This window comes from Idiotropiscis lumnitzeri, chromosome 16 (assembly GCF_059441095.1).
Source record: "Idiotropiscis lumnitzeri isolate Australia: NSW breed Sydney's pygmy pipehorse chromosome 16, RoL_Ilum_1.0, whole genome shotgun sequence".
NCBI classification, from domain to species: Eukaryota; Metazoa; Chordata; class Actinopteri; order Syngnathiformes; family Syngnathidae; genus Idiotropiscis; species Idiotropiscis lumnitzeri.
In genome coordinates this window covers 14859582-14872761 of record NC_142406.1, presented here as the reverse complement: position 1 = coordinate 14872761, position 13180 = coordinate 14859582, and the positions used below count along the sequence as shown (strand labels likewise).

The 13180-nt window shown below is 43.9% G+C and overlaps 3 protein-coding genes across 4 annotated transcripts; 1 reads left to right on the top strand and 2 right to left on the bottom strand.

The window, feature by feature from the left end:
* The first annotated feature begins 173 nt into the window (after positions 1 to 173).
* Positions 174 to 4878, top strand: ptpn2b (protein tyrosine phosphatase non-receptor type 2b). The gene is made up of 10 exons (XM_088278546.1): positions 174 to 438; positions 931 to 1021; positions 1098 to 1198; positions 1393 to 1491; positions 1585 to 1722; positions 1803 to 2012; positions 2298 to 2459; positions 2522 to 2685; positions 3418 to 3486; positions 4402 to 4878. The coding sequence occupies exons 1-10, from the start codon at positions 382 to 384 to the stop codon at positions 4421 to 4423; spliced, it is 1113 nt and encodes a 370-aa protein (XP_088134672.1). The 5' UTR covers positions 174 to 381; the 3' UTR covers positions 4424 to 4878.
* Positions 4879 to 5194: 316 nt separating this feature from the next.
* psmg2 (proteasome (prosome, macropain) assembly chaperone 2) lies at positions 5195 to 7237 on the bottom strand. The gene is made up of 7 exons (XM_088278624.1): positions 7087 to 7237; positions 6737 to 6908; positions 6593 to 6651; positions 6230 to 6348; positions 5792 to 5977; positions 5602 to 5722; positions 5195 to 5326 (listed from the first exon to the last, which is right to left on the bottom strand). Exons 1-7 carry the CDS (start codon positions 7141 to 7143, stop codon positions 5249 to 5251), a joined length of 792 nt encoding a protein of 263 aa, XP_088134750.1. The 5' UTR covers positions 7144 to 7237; the 3' UTR covers positions 5195 to 5248.
* A 349-nt stretch (positions 7238 to 7586) lies between these two features.
* Positions 7587 to 12660, bottom strand: LOC148321656 (uncharacterized). Of its 2 annotated transcripts, XM_088278623.1 has the most exons (7): positions 11097 to 12660; positions 9892 to 9964; positions 8829 to 9207; positions 8398 to 8569; positions 8035 to 8213; positions 7853 to 7949; positions 7587 to 7789 (listed from the first exon to the last, which is right to left on the bottom strand). In XM_088278623.1, the coding sequence occupies exons 3-7, from the start codon at positions 9202 to 9204 to the stop codon at positions 7636 to 7638; spliced, it is 978 nt and encodes a 325-aa protein (XP_088134749.1). In that variant the 5' UTR covers positions 9205 to 9207; positions 9892 to 9964; positions 11097 to 12660; the 3' UTR covers positions 7587 to 7635. The 2 variants fall into 2 exon arrangements, with proteins under 2 accessions (XP_088134749.1, XP_088134748.1); XM_088278622.1 differs by having other exon boundaries at positions 9892 to 12660.
* Between the last annotated feature and the right edge of the window lie 520 nt (positions 12661 to 13180).

Below are 13180 nucleotides of genomic sequence, written 5' to 3'. Positions count from 1 at the left end.
TTACATAACAACATAAGAACATTTACGGTAAGGAATATACCGTGTATCTTATTTATCATTATTATTATTATTAAGAGTGACGTCGAGCGATATCTTTGTTCGCTCGAAGATCGCTGTCGTCTTTTTTTCAAAAAAGATCTCTGTCGCCTTTGACAGTCGCCGGAGGACCCCCATGTCTGCGCATGCGCACAACCTCACACGTCATCCGGTAAAAAGTGACGACCAGTAAAGAAAGCTTACCACAGGCAAGTCATAATTCCCCTCGTACACACAAAAGAAGCTCCTTTGTCTGTCTTATTTTGTTTTAACATCTCTGGATCGACCGACCATATGAGTTAACGAGTCTTGACCGGTAATTACGCTGGCATTGCCTCGTTGAAAATGGAGCGGGAGTTTGAGGACATTGAGTCGGAGGGCCGGTGGCACAAATTGTACATGGTAAGTCAAGTTAGCATGTTGCTAACAGTCAGGAGTTGAGTAACGGCTGTTCATAAAACGTAAACATGTGAACGTTTCATTTGAGTAATTTCGTTTAAATCAACATGAGGAAAATAAATATGTCCCTAAATGGAACAAAAGTAGGTGTACATTTATGAAAGAATACAGGAATGGAAGATGGAAAGAAAAGCATGCATTTACAACATTTACATTTACAAGATCAAACTGTCTAAAGAAATAAAAAACATAAATAATTGTAGACCCTAATAAGATGAAAAGTATACATTATATCTACATTTGGCCCGCTCTGTAAATAAGGTAATTTGTTTTTTTATTTCCACCAAAAGACTAAATGTATCACCCGTACCGACATAGTTATCCTGGCAAGACTTTGATGATGCTATAAACACTATCGACTATCATTCTATACCATCACTAATTTCAAATGCATGATTTGTCACACACCTAATAATTTCTGCTGCCATTTTCCAGGAAATCCGAAGTCAGTCCCATGAATGCTCTTACAAAGTGGCCAAGTATCCCGAGAACCGCAACCGCAACAGATACAGAGATGTCAACCCGTGTACGTTGAGGCCTCACTTTTCTCGAAACAAACAAAAATTCCAGACATTAACGCTCTCCCTCTATACCCCCCGTAGTTGATCACAGTCGGGTGAAGCTTAAGAACGCCGACAATGACTACATCAACGCCAGCCTGGTGGTGATGGAGGAAGCACAGAGACGTTACATATTGACTCAGGCAAGTTGTGGGCATTAAGCTACACAAGTGGCGCCATTTTGTGCTGATAGAAGCGCTCTTTATACTCGTTAAAGCAGTTGACATTGGCAGTGTGCTAATGTTGTGCTCCGTTTTTAACTGCAACTTTAGGACCCACGTTTTTTGCTTGCTCATCTTGGGTGTAGCTGACATATTTTTATTCTGCTTTTCTGCAGGGTCCCCTCAGGAACACGTGTGGCCATTTCTGGCTCATGATCTGGGAGCAAAAGACCAAAGCGATCGTCATGCTCAATAGGGTGATTGAGAAAGGCTCGGTAAGCGTCACATCTCCACCAAGTTGTCCAATTTGTAATGATAGATTGGCACACAGCGTCTAATCATCTTTTTCTTTCTTCTTTTTCCGTTAGGAAAAATGCGCTCAGTACTGGCCTGTGGCAGAGGAACGTGAGATGGCATTCAGGGACACACGCTTCCTGGTCACGCTGCTATCGGAAGACATCAAGTCTTACTACACCACCAGAGTGCTGGAGCTGCAGAACATTAGTGTAGGTGTTTAATGTTGCTTGGCAATCTCTATGCGGAACTCTGCTCAACAACTGAGCAATTTCCAAATCTGTTCTCACAGACGGGGGAGAAGCGGGAGATCCACCACTTTCACTATACGACGTGGCCCGACTTTGGTGTGCCCGAGTCGCCGGCATCCTTCCTCAACTTCCTGCTGAAGGTGCGCGAGTCGGGGGCGCTGGGCGGCGACCACGGCCCCACCGTGGTGCACTGCAGCGCCGGCATCGGACGCTCGGGGACCTTCTCGCTGGTGGACACGTGTCTGGTGCTGGTGCGACATTTTATTTGCTGGGAATCTAAAGTGAAGCTAAGAAAATATGCAACTGATATAGTCACCGGAGCCGTTAAATCAACTGCAGATTGAAAGAGGAGTCTAAAAAGCCTTTTTTAAAATATATTATTTTGGACGATACATTATTATTACAGGGCAATTATATTAGGTCACCTATCAGAAAGAGAGAGTGCTTCTGTTTTGGTTAGCAACAGAGCACAAATGGGCTCTTGCTACCACTTGGAGGCATCCATTTATAGGGACGCATTTATTTTTGTACGGCAGATGGACAGAAGGAAAGAGGAGTCGCCGTTGGACATCCGTAGGATCCTGTTGGACATGCGGAAGTACCGCATGGGTCTCATCCAGACGCCCGACCAGTTGCGCTTCTCCTTCATGGCCGTCCTCGAGGGGGTCAAGTGCATCGTGGGAGACTCGTCCGCGCGGGTAAACGCACGTATGATCGGAATGACAAAACACGGGGGTAATATTTACTCCTCGTCACGCAGACTCAGTGGCGGGAGTTGTCCCAGGAGGACCAGGAGCCCTCCGCTGCCTCGCCGGAGAGATGCAACGGCGGCCAGCGGGCGGGACTCCCCGGCGACGACGACGACTACAAACATGACGACGAGAGGCCGAGCCAGTCGCCTGAGCAGGACAACAGCACCACACAGTCAGTATAGATCACCAATATATCAGTCAGTGAAGCTTTTTTTTTTTTTTAATTCGAGCCACTGGTCTATCTAGACAAATTAATTGTTGACAACAAGGGCAGAGCTCATTTTCGAAAAGCACATTTAACAGTGCTGACTGCACAACTTTTCCAGCCCCTTTAGCGACTCTTTTTAAAACAAGTGACTTGAATTCCTACTAAGAAACAGACCACGTGAGCAGAATCGTTTTTACATTGTTTTCCCCGGGGGAGTTTCAGAAAAATTAACGTCTGAGGTGGCCACCTCCGTCCAAACTGCAAGATTGTATCAGATATAGGGAACTCCTAAAGGCTTTCTTTCCTTTTGCCAATGTGTCGGACAATTTCCAAGTACGTCTAATTTTGCAGAAAAAGGAACCAACAAGCATTATGCCTTGTTTTTGGCTTTTTTAGAGATGTCTTTAACAATATTATCCATGAAGGCGGAAAAAGAAAATGTCAAAGAGCGCTCAAAGACATATACATATTTAATTGGTGACTATTTCAAATGTGAAGGATGCGGTTTACGTACTTGTTTTGACTGAAATAGCCAGCACTTATTTACACATTATCTGTACAGAATTAATTACGAAATAAAGCAAATCCCAACAAGAAAAAAAAAACGAACACAAAGCAGAAATTGTTTTTGAGTAATATCGTCATAATTTTCCATATTGCTCAGCCTTGATTTAATATCTATTTTATTTTGTACAGCAAACGACACAGGGACGACAGTTTCTCCATAGCCCAAAGGACCAACGACGGCGACAGAAAGCGTAAAAGGTAATAATTATGCCGGAGCGCAAAAGCAGGATTTTCCTGGAGATCCAGTTTAAGGTACATGCACTCGTGCGCTCTTTGTCTGCACTGGTAAAACAATTCAGAACATCGACTTTAAGCGGGATATGAAGGATAAAGAATAAATTCTCAAACAGATGAACATACTTATCATGAAGTCATCCAATCGCTGCGACACGTGCACATTCACACCCACACACTCCATTCTGTTCTCTTTTCGACCAGCTTGGGCTGCATTTGCTGCTCGTGACCCGACGGCGACAGTTTTACAGTTTACAATTAGCACCTGATCTCGTATGTGTCCCCATGTGTGCTGTGTTGTTGTTGTCGTTCTTTTTTTTTTTTCCTTCCGCTCTGCTGTGCAACTCTTTGGAAATGTTCTGAATGCGCGAATGTGTGTGTTGCACGTTTGCATCTCAAGTGTAGCTTTTCAGCAATGCTCAAGTGTGTTGAAAGCATTTCTCCGATATCCTCGAACGACAATTTATTCAATATCCACTTTAAGGTCCATGTAGTGGTTTTTAGTTTTGGGGAAAACATTTTTGCCCTGTGCTTCAGTGCCATGCATACAAAACGGCACAGCAACTTTTTCTCCACCTTTATTCCTCAACAGGGGCATAGAGAAGGAAGAAAAAGCACTTCAGTGTGACATGGTTTTTTTTTTCCCCACACATTTCTTTTTTAAGCCTGCATTTTCCACGTTTTCTGCTGGTAGGGACAAGAAATAACAACAACAACAATACACTCCTTTCACCCACCGACTGGAATGCATGAGAAAAGTCCCAAGGTGCCAAGAGGCAGACATCGCGGTCATCTCGTCATGTCTTTATAGTCGATTCCCATCATTGTAAAGTCCAGACAGCTTTTCATTTTCTTATTCTTGGTTTTGTCTCATGACAGAGCAAAGACCAGTGACTCCTGACTCAACTCCACCAACCCAATCGGCAGGGAAAACACCAACCTCTGTTTTGCTTTTTCTTCGCCAGCACTCTTCCTCTCCAAAATGTTTACAGCACACACTGACTCCAAAAAAAAAAAAAAGAGACCAAAACACGCCAGCATTTCTTAAAATGGTTTTGTTCATACACACATTTAGACCGACTGAAATAAGACCTATGCATTGACAAGTTCGAATTGTTCAGATGTGTATTTTTGGGGAGAAGAAGACTTTTGATGTTATATTTTTTTATAAAAAAAAAAAAAAAGTACTTGAATTGCAGCAAAGTCAGTTGCATGTATAGTTTTTTTTCCCTAGAAAAATGGTTGATATATATATAAATAAATGACATATTCACACATACACATTTGAGACAGTTTGATGGGAGAAAAAAGGCAATTCATTTTTTTTCACCCATTATCTTCTAATAAAAATATCTAATTTACAGAATGTGTGGGCCTCTGTGTTGAACAATCTATTATGTTGGTAATTGGATTAAAATACCCAAATGATTTTAAAAAATGCCACAGATACATTTTGTTCAGGGAAGCTCTCAAATGCGCACCCGCTAAAAATTCCACAATTGAAAGCGTAGGAATGTGTCAAAGTTGAGCAAAGTAAAGCATTTTTGTTTCAGAGTCGAGTTACGGACATGGCGGGGGCGGGACTGCTGGGAAACACTGCGTGGCGCAGTGCCAAGCACTTCCAGTGATTCAGGGACCGAATGAGGTCAAGGAAAAGAAACATTCACTCTGGTTCTTTTTGATCGATTTTTTTATTGAAATATAAAACAAGTTTACAAAAAGTAATTCAGAAGATGGCCGGAGGGATGCCGCTCCCAAACAGCAGATTCCAGGAAGTTGGGATCTTCCATTTTGCATCTTGGTTCTGAAAGAAAGCATGAAGAATTCACAGACTGAGGAACCCATGTAAATGGTTTTGCTAACCAAAACAGCAGCACCCAGTGAGGTACAATTAATACTATGGAGACTGGCATTGCAGTCATCTGCATCTTAGGGCAAGATTTAGTTTATAAAAAAATTATAAAGCCTTTTTGACGGATCGCATCAATTACTTGTGTAATTTTGTTGGCATTGATACATGGACAAAGACAAAGTACGAGTAATAAATTCAAAGTAAATAAAATCTAACTTTCAACTTACCGAGTTGTCCAGCAGGTGGAGCCATTCATCCAGGTGACTGACAAGCGCCAAAGCGTCTGGCACGTTGTCTCCCTCCGAACAGAACACGAGCAGCACGGCGAGCTGCATGCCCTCGGCGCAACTTCAACATCCCCACATTCTTAACACACACGTTCCTGCTGAATACCATTTCAAAAAATAAACAACCTACCTGTCCGTGTAGAGGCCTTTAGTGATGCCTCCGCCGGGGACGGAGAGTCTCGTCGGCTCTTCTGCGCCACCGTCTAAATGTCCCGGGTAAAGAGGCACCTTCTCCATCTCCCTCCAGCCCAGCTCCTTGAAGGCATCACCGCTACTCTTCAACAGGCTTGGCGTGACCAGGTACCTTAATGGAGTGCTAAAAATATACACATTGTATGATACCATCCCATCATAGAACCTGCAATCAATGATTTAAGTAGGGACAAACTGATTAATCAGCCGGGCGATTTAATTGGTCGATATTAACTATTTAAAATTCTGCAAAAATTGGCAGTTTTTTTAAACATAAATATCAGAAAATATACGACAAAGATATATTCAAAATTTAAAATCGATTTTCATTCAGATTCTGACAAAGGTCAAACAAAGATTTGTATTGTTATTTTACCCCTGCAGCTGCTGGTCATCCCTCTGGTAGGCGTGGCTGCTGGACAGGACCACTGTCCGTGAGAAGTTGCTGGCCTTGATCCAGGATAGCAGCAGCTGACGGAACTGTCTGGATTTGCTCTACAAGGCATGAAAAAAAACGTCAAATTATCATAATTTGCCCTTTATTAGTCCCACAATGGGGAAATTCGAGATTCGAACCCAGGCCTCCTGGGGAGACTGGGTCCTGAACGCGGCGCCTTAGACCACTCGGCCATCCATGTGCATCCAAATGCGGCTTTTCTCCCCTTGATTCACAAACTTTCGGATGGTCCCATCTTTTGAAAAATGTTGCCCGTCTGACGTCATCACATGACTGACGTACCTTCACAACTGGTGCCCTGATCTGAAGAACAGCTATCTTGAGCTCAGGTGCGGCATATACTATTGACAAGAGGGAGAAAACACATTTAATATTACGTTGTATTTTTATTACAAATAATGAATTCTTTAGGTACTGTGGTTCCACCTTCTGCGGCCGTATGCAGCTCCCCCGCATCATCCTTGCCAGTGGCGTACGGGTTGTTGCCCGCCATAGGGATGAGGCAGTCCGTGTGCAAGTAACCCACCCTGGGCAGCTTGAGCGTGGATATGAGGAGGTCCACTGCGAGTTGGCCCACGTTGCCCACCGCCACTGCGGGCTGGAGTCAAACGTGACAAACATTGTTAAGCTGATAGGGTAGTTGTACATAAGGTGAGCAGATTTATTTTATTGCAATTTTAAGATAGATAGATAGACAAATACTGACAGACAGATAGAGATAGATAGTACGTCTCGTTTTAGCTTCATAAGTAGCGGTGTACATCAGCCGGACTCACCATAACAAGCGTCAAATCTTTAAATACAGGCGCGGAGTTTTGTGACGTGATAAACATGGTTGTTTTGTGTAAGTTTGGTTAATATTGTGAATAATTAAAAGCCTGAATCGTTGGAGAGTTACTCCTGTTTTCATTTCAGGCGCTGTGGGGTCCTTCCAGTCCTGCGTCGACGACTCATTCTCATTGAAGGCCCTAAAAGTGCCGGATTCAAATGACTGAGATGAGCGCTGAGAATATCTTACAAGATAGTTGGTAGACAATGACACTCTTCCACATGGTACTCATAGATACGAACTATTTTACGATTTAATGGCAGACATGTTACTATATTTTTGTTAAAAAAAATATGATTTAAAAAGAAAACAGGCATATGTTAAGCCGCACTTTCGCTAAATTGTTCTTTACGGTCACGCGCGCAAACACACGCACGCAACTAATATTTCAAATATTTTTTTTATTTGCAAAGTAAAAATTCACTTGACTATCCAGAGTAAATATTAATCTTATCATCGTGTTTTTAAATCAGGTTGGAAACCACTGGTCTCATAATCAGCATTTCAATTCATCAGGCATGGATTCTCCTTTGATTGCAGCCAGGGCATTGTCGACCATCTTCTGCACCATCCTTCTTATGGTGGTGATGGTACCAGTGCCAGAGTGAGGGGTGATCAGCACGTTGCGAGCGCTGAGGAGAGGATGATCCCTGCGTAGAATAAAAATGTGATTGCATGAAAGGTACGAAATTTAATTTGAGATGTGAGAGAACCTTGGTAAAGGTTCGGGATGAGTCACATCCAAGGCAGCGGCGCGTATGGTCCTGGCTTGGAGAGCCTTAACCAACGCGTCCTGGTCCACCACTGGACCTGAACAATCAAGGGCATCATCAGAAAACATGTTTTGTTTTTGCATTTAAAAAAAACACAGAAAATCCCCAGTCTCCCACCCTACCTCTGCTGATGTTGACCAGCGTGGCGGTGGGCTTCATGAGCGCAAGCTCCCGGGCTCCGATGAGGCCAGTTGTCTTGGGCGTTAGGGTCACTGCCAGCATCACAAAGTCGGAGTGGACCAGCAGGTCGGCAATGTCCCTGCAGTAGCTGGCCCCCAACGCCTGCTCCTCCTCCACGCTCCTGTGAGGGACAAAAAATTTTTAAAAAACACGACAAACTAGCATGAAAACTCTTTGATGAGAATATGGGGTGCTGTTTCTCGTCTCGCAACATGATTCAGCTTTTAAAACGCTTTAATGAGTCCAAACAACATTGTCTATGGAGTTACGATAACAGTTACATAATCACGGTTCATCTATTTTACCGTCTGTTTCTGTTGTAGTACAAAATCTTCATCTCAAATCCTTTGGCCCTCTCTGCGATTTTGCAGCCGATTTTTCCCATTCCGACGATCCCCATAGTGGACCCCGTGACCTCGACGCTCCCCAGCCACTGTGGCATGACGCTGGTTTTTGGGTCCATCATAATTTGGTGACCTGCAAACACGCTGGTGTCACGTGCAATCCGAATAATAATGCACATGCATAAATAAACCAAAAATACTTGCATATTATTTCAAACCCATCTTTAATAAGATTGCACTGAAAAACAAATGGCTGAGAGCTGATACACCTCAAGTGTGCATGTGCATGGCACGACATGCAGCACAGAACTCCGCTTACGACCCAGGCTAAACTAAATTCCACTGATGGAAAATGGAATCAATGATTTCTTGACATTCCTTCGCATGATCACCTTCAACGATGTTGCGCGCCGACGCGAGGAGGAGCCCCATCGCCATATCCGCCGTGCAGTCACTGACCACTCCGGGCGTGTTGGCCACCTTCACCCCCAAGCTGGTGATGTAGGGCAGGTTCAGGTGGTCGTATCCCGCCCCTCCGTTGGCGATCACCTTGAGCGCCGGGAGCGAGCCGAGCAGTTCCGGCGTGGCCTCCGGGAGCGTCGCCCACATAAACAGGGCCTGGATTTTAGGGCCGTGCGCTCGCGGGTCGTTCAGGAAATCCTGGTGGGGGATAATCCGGAAGTGCTGCCGCAATATGTCCACGGCTTGCTCCAGGATGCCCTGCTCGCCCACCTCGGAGATCAGAGCCCATGGTTTGTCGCCGTCCATCGCCTGGAAGAGAATTGGAGAAATATTGTCAAAAGTGTATTGATGATACCCCAAGTTGATTTTGTGGAAGACAATGTTGTGTGCCAAATTAGCATGACTTAAACACACTCCCGGGGTGTTTGGTGAAACCGGAAACATGAATATTGGAAAAAAGAAACTCTGAATCAGAATCAGTTTCGGGAGCAAACTTTCTGGAATGTGTTGACGAGAGCCAAATTTCATGGGCGAGGCCAACTTGTAAGTAAATTACAGTTGGCCCGGTTCACGCGACTCTTGGAAAGATACGACTCCCGAGGAGAGGTAAATTTTGAATTCGGCTAGTATGCACCTGCAGTGCCGTGTGGGCTGTCTAAAAATGATCCATGAAATGCTATTTTGAGCTCTGATTTTCTCCTAACCTTTTAAGAAGAGCCACATTTGTGAACAACGGAAGAATGTCAGGCTGGAGCCGGTGTCTAAAACTCACAGTTGCACATTTACCAGTGAATACAACGACGAGAGAATTACCCCTCCCCCCCCAAAAAAACTGCCCGGTGAACTTTGACCTACCAGAATGGACATCTAACTGTGTCTCGTTAAATGAATTGGAAATAATATTTTTCATGCCGCCCTCTTTTGACAACATTTGCATATTGACCCTCTAATTGAGTATAGATTGAGTTTAAAAAAATATATATATAACGTTACCTTGCAATGTTGATGCCTGCCCTTCACTTGAAAAGTCCTCAACGCCTTCACTGGCTTCCACAGACTTTGCGCTCTGTGGAGAAAGACACTCCGCATGCTCGATGCTCAGTTAATTTGTCATCAATTAAAATATTTTTAGACTTCAAAGAATATATAAGCGATAGCTGTAGCAATGTGCCTGTTCGCTGCGATATGTTCACGATTCAGACTGGAATTTGTGGCGGGCCTAAAGGGGGCGGTGAAAAAGGTTGTTCAACCAGTAATCTACACAGGAAGAAAGTGTTGTCATGACGGTACAACCGGAAAGTTAGTGTATTACTACGTATACACTTCCAACCTTGATCTTTAATCAACTTTATGGAAAACGCACGTGCGGTATTGTTGAAATGTTTTGTGTCCAAATCCTCAGTGCAAATTAATCATGAAAGTAAAAAATCATTTGACAGATGCACATTTATGAAAAGGTGTCTCACAGTGGGAATGGTTCAAGTAATAATTGCGCGCGACGATGGGTGAAGTTCCAGAGCCACTTTCAAGCGACTCCCTCTGTTACAACAAATCTGTAAAAACATGTTCGCAAAATATGTTGTCATGTGTTCGATTTTAATGTAATTTTAATTAAGACAAAAATGATTAATTGATTGTTGAGAGCGAGACAACTTGTAAACATTTTAAATCATGAAAAAAAGGTGTCATCTATGATGTACTTTTTTATGTATAGCTGTAATTATTACATTTCACCACTAGGTGGGAGTAATACACCGACTGCGACCAAGTCGATTTAAGCCTCGAAATTTGCTGAATTCTCATGAAAAGTATGTAAAACAGCTTGTTTTAATACATAATTTGCATGAGGAATATTTGGTTTAGTTCGTCTGACAAACAAAACAAAATACTTGGAAATATAAGATAATTTACACATATTTAATGTGATAAAATATCTAGACATTTTTTTTAAATTACCCTTTATTTTCCTCATCATTTATAATATGTTCTTTTGTCATCTTTGCAAATTGCAGTCAATGTGACGTTTTACAACCAATCACGCATTCACTTCTTTTCCCAAAATATTTTCTCTCACTGCATGAGAGCCAATCCAGTGCTGCAATACGCATGCAAACGCGCATGCCATCTTCTTAACAGGTCCCTGCGAAGAAACTCAACACGCCATCGCTCAGCATGTCCTCACTTGAGAATAAAGTCACCTGTAATCCGTTCAAGCTCGGGCGTTAAGTCCATCAATGGTGACGCACGATGACCACTGCGGTGAAGTAACAGGTCAGCCACGGCCTCCCTTTTCCCACCGGGTAAGAAAACGAGCGGGCTAGCTGTCACGATCGCCGTCGCACACATTGGAAGTCTGTTGCTAACCAACTCAGCAGCACCAACAGAAGAATTTTAACAGTTTTACGGGTGACTTCAAGTGCAGTGTTGGCACTGCATTTTGGGCCGTCCAGATAGAACTCTCAGAAGCGTCACACCTACACAGCACATCAACATTTGCCGACGCTGTTGTTCAACCACACTGCTTCGAAGCCCATTCTAAGTTTGTTACTAACCAAAACAGCAGCAACTACCGATGCACAAAAAGTCTCTAAGATGAATCAAAGTCTGCTAAGCCCATTTTAAGTCAGCTGCTAATGAAAAAAGCCGCACCTCCAGACACATTGAAACAGGAAGTACAAAAACTGTACTAATTGCACGGTACAGTAATTAGTTACTCGGGAGACGGTTAATCGTCATTGAAGTGATCTAATTGGTGCACGGTGTCCATTCAAGGCACGGCTGCCGTTTGAGGAAATTCCGAACAAAGGCAAAGCAAGGGAAGTGATTTCTTACGTTGAGTCAAACGAGTGAAATTTGAAGGCGGTGAAAGGCCACGACTGGAGGCCGTCCAAGGTTGACACTGAGCGGTTAGGTAAGAGATAATCACAGGAGCTCGGTGGCTCGTCTCCTCCCGTGCAGATCAGTGGCCTCTCCATGCCTCATCCCTCCGCCCGCACCCCCTGAAAGCCGCCGTTACCTAATGATGCCGCCCGTGCGCTGCCATGGGGCCGCCTTGCCACGCTTGCTGTTTGCATCAAGCGGCAAAATGACCAGAAATCGCTCCAGGATTTTGTTCTCTTCTGAGACTAAAAAGGCGCAAGATGGCTCGATGGTTAAACGCTAAAATGTTCAACCAAATTTATAAGAATCCAATGCTTGCCTAACATATGAGAAACACCAAAGATGGGCTGAGCAAGTATTTCTACTTTCTTTCTTCCCACTACCGGTGTTGTTGGTCGGGAGCGGCGGTGGGGTGGCAGCTGGTCAGATCAATGTTATGCAAAGCTATTAGTCAGAGGCCGCCGCTTCCCAGCACTCAGGCCTTCTCTCCCTCAGGGGTCCAAACTAGCCCGGCGGATTATGTGACGAAAGGTCACAACATCTTTACATTGTCAATCGACAGGGGAGCACGGCGCGGAATTACGCGAGCATGCGACACGACAAGCATTACGGCATTGATGTCGTTATGTCATTCTAATGCACGCTTTGAGGGCAGATTATATGGTTAATACTATAGATTGAGAAGATTATTTTAGGGAGTTATATGGGACAGCAAATCTCCATGACTGAGGACGATATGTACATTTAGCTGGTACAGTCATGCATTATCCATGGGCTCGAACCTGACAATGAAAGAATTATTATTGGTCATTTTTTTCCCTTCAAAAAGTCCTCTCAAATATATGCAGATTTGTTTGTGGCTCTTATTACCTTCAATGTCTTTGGTTACAACCCAATAGAGCGTGCTTTTCACGCTCTATTGGGTTGTAAGCGGCCCACACTTTTTGCCTCTGATGAAAAGTCCACTTTTTTTGCCTTCAAAAAGTCTTGATGATGAGGATTGTCCAATATGAAGGGTAATGTGAATATGATACTTCTACCTTCTCCACAGTATCTCTGACACCTCTTGATGTTGTGGTTGTGGTTTTATCAGGGTTCAATTGCCTTCCGGGAAAACACTTTCTGAAGGCAAAGAACATGATTCATTCCAAAGCAACATTCAATGAGTCAGCACGCTCAGCATGGTCGGCCTGCTGACTCAGCAGAAGGGAGCGCGTGTGCTTTCTAAGGCCATTAAGAAAACACGCCAGAGAACAGCAGCCGAATAAGCCCCGGTGGCTTTGGGTCCTGCTAATCATCTTAAGGTAAAGGCAACGCGTGGCTTCAAATGTGCCTGCATGAGGACACCTGTACTGTACCGAGATGCTGGCCACTGTCATTGACTGTGCCCTCCGTTTTATCA